The sequence below is a fragment of the Propithecus coquereli genome, unplaced genomic scaffold (assembly GCF_000956105.1).
Source record: "Propithecus coquereli isolate 6110/MARCELLA unplaced genomic scaffold, Pcoq_1.0 Scaffold427, whole genome shotgun sequence".
Taxonomy (NCBI): Eukaryota; Metazoa; Chordata; class Mammalia; order Primates; family Indriidae; genus Propithecus; species Propithecus coquereli.
In genome coordinates, this window is record NW_012150030.1 from 847,315 (window position 1) to 857,460 (window position 10,146).

Below are 10,146 nucleotides of genomic sequence, written 5' to 3' on the forward strand. Positions count from 1 at the left end.
GAACCACAGGCCTCTATGTACTGTACCGCTGACTGTCCTGGACATTTTCAAGAGACACTGATATGTGGAAAAGACATTTCTTCCGGATGTAAGTGTTGGGGCACATTCAAAGTGCAAACAAAAGCTAGTCTAACAATTAACTAGTAATTACCTGTCCTGTCTAAAAATAGAGGTAAATCGATATAGTTCACTTCTTAGATTGGTTTAATAAGGGAAATGCAAACTCAAACGTCTCCAGGGCCAGGTTGGTGAACTTCATGAATTAAGGAGGCTGCTGAGGCCTGTGCAGAGAAGAAAGCTCATAGATGATCTGCTAGTCCCAAATCCAGCATTCTTGGGGGCCCAGTATTCCTAGATCTTTTGCCTTTTCAAAGGAAGACAGAAAAATGAATTGTTAATGTGAACTCTCCAAATTTTAAAACGTTGCCAATGCATTCAAAAAACAAATTTTCACTACTACCTGGCCAAACACTGAGTATGTGAGGGCCAGCATCCTCAGACTTTAAATGTTGCTCTTTTCATCATTTTCTCACTTATGCCTTTTATTTGTTTGTTTTCCAAACTAATATCATCAACCTTGAAGATGATCCCATTGAGAAATTTTGAGGTCAAGATTTAGGGAAAGTGGCAAAACTAGCTTTGTGTTCCCACTGTGCTTCTAGCTTTACGACTTTTGGGCAAGTTGCCTGACCAATCTAAGCCTCAATGCCTTGCCTGTAAGATGAGGCTAATTATACAGGCTACATTAAGCCCTGAATTTCAATAATTTATTTGAAAGCATATGATAAAGTTTAAAGTACAACACCAATGTGTAAATCCTTAAAAATGCATCCTTTTGGTAAAACGTGGGGAGATTCTGATACATTCCCCTTTTCCCAATCCCACAATTCCAGTTGTGAGTCACTATGTTTGTTACTATAATCAATAAGGAAAATAGGTAAGTTAATCTTAAAAATATATGCTAAATTTAATTTCTATTCATAGTATTCTGAAGGTGTTTAAGTTACTACAGTAATATGAGCTGACTTGTATAATGATATACTGAATTCTTGGCAGTTCTTGGTTCTACTGTTATGAAGGGGCGACCAATAAGTTCAGCACTGTTTTAACCTGGAGATTCATTCTCTGTGGCACCTAGGCCCATTTTCAGTGAAAATTAAAGGGATTTGGGTCTTTGCCATGCTCCCTTCTTCCATACTTTTGAGAATCAAATCTGAGTTCTTGCCTCTTCCTCACCTCCAGACCTTAGCTGGAGCCAGGCCAATGTCACCACTACCACCTGACCCTATAGTGGCTGCCTGAAAAGCAAGAGGTTTCCTTGCTCTATAATGAGGCCATTGCCCTACTTAACTCTGGGCAGCTGATCTTGGATATTTTTTAAAAGACAGAAGAACTATAGGAAATGGTAGAGGTGAGTTGAGCAAGGAAAGTAGGTAAGTTTTGGTGTCAAAGTATAAAGTTGCCTTAAACTAATGCCTTAAACTTGCCCTAAATTGTGAAAGCTAAACCCCAGGCAGACATCTTATCTGATGTACTTAATCTCCTTAGCTTGTCCACATCCTCAGGAAACATAACCAACACTTGATGCTTAAATGCTTTACTATTTATCCTTTGGGGCTGGGAGTAGGGGTAGAGACAATATACAGTTTCTTCACAGGGCAAATAAGCAACTTCCACAGTTATGGGAAAAGGTTAGTTGTTAATGTAAGCCAGAGGAAAAAAGAGAGTAAAATAAATATTGCCTCTGTTGAATGATAAAATTTCAACCAAGTCAGTTTTTAGATCTAATTGGCTTTTATTTGTGATTCATGAATTGGATAGCATCTCTTTCTGTAAAATAGGTGCTCCACTGGACCTGACAGAACAGTTGGTTTTTGTAAGGTGGGAACAAAGAAACAGAATAATAATAGTAATAATAAGACTGGTTAACATCAGGTTACTACAGATTATTTTTCTTGTAGGAATTAAAGCAGGGGGATTTCCTTATCATGCCAGCCCAGGTATAACTGGGCCCTTTCTGATTAGTTGCTGTGAATCTTCTCGTTAGGGTGGAAAGCCTAGTAGGTGCTCACAGTGCAGGTGGAGAAAGATTTCTCATGCAGAAATTAAGATATCTCAAAGGAAAAAAGTTTATTTTATTTTCTTAGAAGGATAGAGAGACTGAGAGAGTGAAGGTGGGATGGGAAGAGCAGGGAAGTGGCGTGCAATCCCAAAGAAAGAGAAGGGGGAGCCAGCATTGAGGCCAAACCATTCGCCGATTTTAAGGGAAATGAAGAGAAAGAAAAGAATAGTGATTGTTGTCAGTTGATAACAAAAGCGGCAGCAGGATGTCAAAGCCCAAGACTTGGTTTCCTGCCTTTCCTTGGAGAACGGATTATCACAGGAGATGTGACTCTGTCCTCAGGATATGGTGGAGGCTTGGAGCTCACATCCTGCTGATTGCTCGAGACTCTTTAGGCTGTGAAAATCAGATTCTCAAAAAACAACTTTGAAAGAGAGAGATTTACATCTCTTTTCCATTCATTCAGCTCTTTTCAGAAGTTGTGCAAAACACAACTCCTGCAGGGCGACTGTTAGAGAGAAATCATAGGATTGATCTTTAACTGTTACTGGGGAAACTGTAGGATTAGGTATTTTCCTGTTATTTTTGCAAGGCCGCCCCTTTCACTTCTCTTTTCAGCAAACACTTGTGTGTTTGGGGTTTTACCTGCTTCCCTAAGATTTCGGTTCAGTTATATCACTTAGCAGGAGTGACTTCATTTTGGGTTGGTCTGTTGGGGCCTTCTACAGGAGCTCAGTCCAATACAATCGCCTCCTACAAATTTAATTTAATACCTCCTTCCCTGTGTTGCAGTATGTGTAACTGATTACTGCCCAGTGTGTCCTCCCAGTGTTGGCTGAGGGGCCTCTGCCCCCAAACCCAACACCAGGCAAAGTTTAAGGTACGAGAATGGACTTGGCTCCCCTTTTAGGACAACCTAATAGAAACACTTAAATTCTCTGCTCATGTTTGCTTAGAAAGAACATGAGTCTTTCCATTTATTTAACCTGTGAGTTGTAACTCCTTACATAGCCCTCTGGTTATGAGCATGAAAATGTAACTGCCAGGTAAGAGTTTACTCAAACCCCTGAATTCAAGTTGAATGTCTTCTTGGCTCTGCATTCTTAGCAAACAAAACTTCCTACTTAAGTAGGTCAAAAAAAGGTTTTTGAGGTTATTGTGGCATTCTAGAAATCACATTGCTTTCACTGGACCACTTTGATCACAGGATATGTGTACGGTGAGCTTTACTATGTCAACTTATCATCACTGTTTCGAACAAAATGATTATATGTATTTTTTTAGATTGGAGACAAATCATAAAAGACAGAAGATAAATGACTCATTGCTTTCCCTGAAAAGATATCCAAATATACTTAAAAGGTTCTGTGCTTTAATGTGTAATTTCTGAAATATAAACTGTATTATCACAATTTCCATTTTAGCCACAATCCTAGACACTTCTTAGATTTTAATCTGTGATTAAATGCACACATATTATGAAAAATTTGTTCTAACAGGGCCACAGCAATCATGGGATAAAACACTACAAGATATCTTTATTAAGATATTAAAATAAGCTGTACACAGTCATGTTTCAACTTAATCATTTGTTTAAAATTTTAAACATCTTGGGCTTGAATTTTAACCTTCTTTGACTTTGACTTATAGTGGTGAAAACGGATTTGTTATTCAATAAAAGACCCTGTAAATTGTCTTTAACATTGCTATTAAGTGTCATTACCGCACAATTAGGTTGGCCTGTGCCCTGCTTGGGTAAGAAATTGCAGAGATCTTTGACAGAAGCTTTGTGCCTCTCTTCATTTTGTTCCTTCTCATAATCAGCTTATCAATCAAGCCAATCAATTCCAAGCCAATGGAATAAACTTCATTGGGTAGTTACTATGCACCAAAAATGTGTTAAATGCTAGAAATGCAAAGAAGGGGGAATTACAGACTCCTTCAAGAAGCTCTCACTAGAAAATGATCCTTGGCTAGACTCTGAATTAACAAGAACCCTGGCCTGTGATTAGTGAGTATCCCAATAGTGAGGGCGGAGAGTGGGAATGGTAGGAAAGAACAAAAATTTAAGCCTCCTCCTTGTATATTTCAGGGTATTCTCTAGTATCTAGTTATATTGCAGGGTTTTATTCCTAGATATTGAATAACCTGGGAATGAACTCTAACTCATTGAGATCTATCTCATTGTAATCAATGAGAAACCACAACTCAATCTCCAAAGTGATTTAAATTTATGTTTACACACCGACCTTCTTTAAGGCTCAATTAAAACAAAGATTTCTTCTACACTGTTTGGAGCCAAGTTTCTCCCCATAGTAACTCAATGTTGCAAGTTACCAAAATGTTTTAAAATACTTTAGTGTGTTCTCATTGTTTGGAAATAATTTTTTAATTATGAAATCAAATCACATTCAATATAGAAAATTTTCAAAATTTAGACCAGCTAGAAAAGAAATACCCATCATCCCCATAATCCCATAATTTTACCACTAACATAATCCATCTTTAATAATTTGGAATATGTTTTTCAAGTTTCATTCTCTCTTTGTCAATCTCTCTCTCATGAAACCACTACACCAAACTCTTGCTTTTTTCACTTTATTATATGATCATTACCTAATTAATTAAATTAATTAAATACACCTTTAATGCCTTCCAAAAGTCAGGTGCTTCAATTATCTTCTACAACATTGCTTTTGGGTATATTTTAGAAGTATATTATAGTTTATTTAATCTTATTTTGGGGTATTGAGGTTGCTTACAATTTTTTTCATTATTAGGAACAATATTTTAAGAGCACATCCTTTTAGCCAAATATTTTTATATTTACCTATTAACATTTCATTAAGGGTACATTCATAGATGTAAAGTTGCTGGGTTGCAAGATATTACTTCTTTTATAGACTGTGGCATGTAAAGTGCTCTCCATAAAGGTTGTACCAATTTGTACTTGCACTAGAAGAATGTTAGAGGATTTCCAGGAGTCCATTCCCACATTACATATTACCATTTTTCCAAATCCTTGCTAATTTGATAGGCTTAAATATCTATTATCATTTTGATTTGCAATGATAAAATGATAAAAATTTTTAATATTTTTAAATTTTTATTTGTTTATTATTTTACAAACAATATTCTTGGTGGATGATTTGCAGGTCAAATGAAAGAACATATTTGTATTTAAGATAAATCTTTGGGTGTAACTTCGAGTGCATAATAAATGTCTGTATTTTTATTCTCTATGAGCCCAGATTCTTCCATTTGCCTTGTCTTTCTCTGAGTAGTCAAGTATCGCAGACAGACCCTTTTGTAGTTCACAAGAGTGATGACTGTGTGTTCACACACATGTGTGATATGTTCCTCCCTCAAACCTTTTTATGGCGTCGGCACATTACCTGTCTGACGTGCAAAAAATAAAAATTAAAAAAAAAAATCTCAGGTAGTATTTCACATATAGGTATAAGCTGAGAGAGCAACATCTGAAAAGTGAATATATGGTAAACACTCAATATTTCCATACTTCTTGTTTAAAATCTTGATCTTGGTTATTCATTATTGAATGATATAACCGAAAATCTCAAATGCCGTGCTCTGGTTGCTGGGGTTTCATAGGCTTCAGAGGCCCCAAAGACTCGGTGTCATCCGAACTCTTTCATCTTTTCCCGTCTCTTGGGTTTTGTTTTCCTCTGTACTGGCTTCATTCTTAAATAGACTGTCAAAAAACAGTTTCATTATGACAGCAAGACGGTCACCAGCAATTCACAGTTCACATGCTACTCAGAGAGAGCAGTTTCAGGGGGAAGAACGCACCTCCTTTGCAATGGCTCCAGAACAGATCCCTGGGAGAATTCTAATTGGTTCATCTTGATTCGTGTGCTCATTGCTGGAGGGAAATTCTCTGATTAGTCAGCCTAGGTCAAGGGCACACTTCTGTGGAGAGCCTAGTAGTTGACAGCCCTTGTGGCAGGGGTAGGGTGCGGATCGGGTTGGGGTGAGGGACTGGGGGGGTGTCAGTTCTCAAAGTGGAAAGATGCTGGCAGAAGAAAAGTTAAGAATGTTCTCCATAATATGGCCACCCAGAGAAAGAGCTGGGTGCGGGTGGGGTGGGGCGGGGCAGGGCAGTGGGAGAGAGCCTTGAAGTAGAATTCTGTGGATACCAAACTTGAAAAAAAATCTTGTTGTTGTTTTGGTAAAATATACATAACATAAAATGTACCATTTTTTACCATGCTTAAGTGTACAGTTCAGCGGCATTAAGTACTTTCCCATCACCACCACGCAGCTCCTGAAGCCTCCTATTGCCGGCTGAAACTCTGTACCCATTAAACAGTGACGCCCCATCCGCCCTCCTCCCAGCCCCTGGAAACTCCCATTCTACTTTCTGTTTCTACGAGTTCGACTTTTCTAGCTAGATACCTTGTTCAAGTGGAATCCTACGGTATTTGTGCTTTTGTGTATGGCTTACTTCACTTAGTATGATGTCTTCAAGTTTGCATGTTGTGATGTGCGTCAAAATTTCCTTCCTTTTTTAAGACTGAATAATATTCCATTGATGTACAAACACCAAACTTTTAAAATGAGCAGTGGAATCCATGCCAGAGGAGAAGATAGCCTACCAGAGTAGCAGAAGAAAACTGTGAAGAACCCTTTTACAAGAGCCAAAAACAGAGAGGTTTCAAGGAGGGAGTGAGCACAATACCAAATGCTGCCACGGTCAAGCTCAATGACAACTGATAAGAGATCATGGGGTTTGCTGAATGCAGTCATTAATGACAGTAGCAACAGTGGATTTGGTGGAATTGTGGAGGCTGAATCCTGATTGTCTGGGGTTCAGGAGGAAATGGGAGATGAAGAATAACGGCCTCTTTTTAAATTTTTAGCTGTTAAGACAAAGGGAAAGATACAGTGGTAGCTGAGGAGAGATAGAATTTGCGATGAGTTTTTTTTTTGGGTGGGAGGAACTTGACCATGTCAATATATCCAAAGAAGTGGAGAATATAGTCAAGTATATGAAGGAGCAGAGCAGTGACTGATGGCAAAGTGGGTTGCAAGGTGAGGTAGAAGAGAGAGAATGAGGTGCTGAATGCCGATTGGCCTGATTTGCCAAATAAAATTGACAGCTTATCAACTAACTACTTTATGAGAACTTCGTGTTTCCCATGGCAGCTCCTAAGTGGTATGTTTTGTTGCAGATCCACCAGACGTTCCTGATGAAGTAATCTGTGTCATCTATGAATATTCAGGCAACATGACTTGCACCTGGAATCCTGGGAAGCTCACCTACATAGACACAAAGTACGTGGTGCATGTGAAGAGGTAGGTTCCTTCCTCAGTGGTTTCGCATAAGTAATTCCACTCCAGTTCCGCCAGAGTTCTCCCTCCAGCACAGATCCAAGAAATCAGCCTTGAACATTAAACAGGTACCCAGATCATCCCCAGCTTCCTAATTATGATCAGTGAAATACCAATGGCCTTTTTGGGCCATTCATATTTTCACTCTATGGGGCAATGTGTTCTGTGATCTTTCTGTCCTTTTTATTCATTGGTGGGTAACTGGTAGCAGGGGCCTAATGTGGTATAGCACAGCACAGTTATAAACCGTTGCTTAAATCCCAGCTCTATTTCCCTTCCAGGGTTTAGATAACTTCCTCAATCTCTCCACATTGCTGTTTCTGTAACTTTAAAATGGAAATAGACCCACACGCACAGGCTGTTCTAATTCACTAACTGGAATTTGACTTTTGAAGTGTATATCACTGTGTCAGGTCCATAGTCAGCACTAAATTCAGGGAAGCTATTAATTGTTAATATGATACTCAAATCTTAAATTTAGTGTCGTATAGGCTAATCAGCTTTCCTTGGTTGCCTGATAGTAAGAGATTCCTGGGATACAGGACTTTTCAGTTTTAAAACCTGGAAAGTTGTGGGCAAACTGGGACTAGTTGGTCACCCTATTCATGTTTCTTATTTTGTTTAGTTTCTTAAAAAGTAATTCCTTCTGTAGTGTATTTGAAGTACACTTTTTTCTGTTAGAAATTCTCAAAAATTTCATAAACTACTTTAGTTTTTTTAAAGCACTTATTGAACCCTTACTGTTTGCCAAGCACTGAGCCAAGAGCCTTATAACTGCTACCTCCTTTAATCCTCTATACGACCTTGTGAGAACTGCCACAGTCTGAATGCTCGTGTCCCTCTGAAATACATATGTTGAAACCTAACCCCTGACGCAATAGTATTAAGAAGTGGGGCCCTTGGGGTGATTAGGTCATGAGGATGGAGTTCTCATGAGTTGAACTGGTGCCCTTGTAAGAGAGGCTTCAGGGAGCTTGTTTGCCCATCTGCCATGTGAGTACACAAGAAGATGCCATCTGTGAAGAAGAGCCTCATCAGACACCAAATGGGCTAGTGCTTTGATCTTGGACTTCCTAGCCTCCAGAACTGTGACCAATAAATTTCTGTTGTTTGTAAATTACCTGGTCCAAGGTATTTTGTTATAGCAGTTCAAACAAAGACAGATACATACAATTATTTTTCCCATTTTTATTTTTATTTTTTGGAGACAGGGTCTCACTCTGTTGCCCAGGATGGAGTTCAGTGGCATGATCATAGCTTAGTGCAACTTCAAACTCCTGGGCTCAAGCAATCTTCCTGGCTCAGCCTCCCAAGCAGTTATGACCACAGGCATGTGCCACCACACCCAGCTAATTTTCTTGTATTTTGTAGTTACTGGGTCTCACTGTGTTGCCCAGGCTGGTCTTGAACTCCTGGCCTCAAGCGATCCTCCTGCCTCAGCCTCCCAAAGTGCTGGGATTACAAATGCGAGCTGCCCTACCCAACCCAGAAAATATATTTCTTAGACAAAATTTAAAACTTGCCAACCACCACCTAATTTTCTATTTACTATCATAAAAACATTTTTCAAATATTTTATGACTATTATGTATTTCTTTTAAAATCCTTGAACGCATTCAAAATTATACATGTTTAAATTCTTTATATATGGCTTTTGAGGGACATATCTATTTATCAAGTAAGGAATACTTATAGTAGTTTTGAGTACTGAGATTGTTTTTACTACTCAAAAAGTCACTCCTAACATACTAGGAATAGATTTACTAAAGAGAATGCTTTCAGAAATATCCATTGGAAAGTGCATGGGCGTTAGAGGTTTGCATTTGATTTTCAGGTCTGAAACTTATCAGTCAGGTATCTTTTATGATGCAAATATCAGAACACCCAAGTTCAATGACTTAATGGACATGACCTTATTTATATCAGATCCCACTGGTATGTAGTACAGGGCTGGCATGATAATTCAATAGTACTGCATGGACCTAGGCTCTTTCCATTTTTCTGCTCTGCATTCTTTAGTGAGTCTGCCATAATATTCAGATGCTGTATCCCCAGGCTTGTCATCCAAAATTCCAGGCAGAAAAAGTGGTAAAGGGCAAGGGACATCCTCCCCTGGACTTCCATCTACATTGCATTGGCCAGAACGTTGTCACAGGTCTACTCTATCGGGATGGGAACCTAGAAGGGCATTGTAAACGGAGTTTAGTACCAGCATCCAACATCTGCTGTAGCTGCTAGATGTGTGATCCTGGAAAAGTTATTTAACCTTGCTTAACCACAGCCTCCTGTGAAATGAGGATGATTAACACCATAAAACTGATAAAAAAGCAAATTATAGGAAATGACTTGCATACAGGAAATGCTTAAAAATAAGAACAGGCTAAGCATGGTGGCTCACGCCTGTAATCCCAGCACTTTGGAAGGTCATGGGGGGAGGATCGCTTGAGCCAAGGAGTTTGAGACCAGACTGGGCAACATAGTGAGACCCTGCCACAACGAAAAAAAAATTTTAATTATCTTTCATTGCCTACAGAGAAAACAAAAAACAACAACAAAAAAGTATGTCTTAGTTAATTTGAGTTGTTATAACAAAATACCTTAGACTGGGTAATTTATAAAAAACAGAATTTACGCTGGGTGTGGTGGCTTACGCCTGTAATCCTAGCACTCTGGGAGGCTGAGGTGGGAGGATAGCTTGAGGTCAGGAGTTCAAGACCAGCCTGAGCAAGAGC

At 38.9% G+C, this 10,146-nt stretch overlaps 1 protein-coding gene across 1 annotated transcript in view; it reads left to right on the forward strand.

The window, feature by feature from the left end:
- Nucleotides 1–10,146, forward strand: part of IL23R (interleukin 23 receptor) — a 61,524-nt gene that overhangs the window by 3,398 nt on the left and 47,980 nt on the right. Inside the window, exons 2-3 of the mRNA XM_012653758.1 lie at nt 5–88; nt 7,255–7,378. Coding sequence (XP_012509212.1) covers nt 5–88; nt 7,255–7,378 — 208 coding nt within the window. The remainder of the gene's footprint in view (nt 1–4; nt 89–7,254; nt 7,379–10,146) is intronic.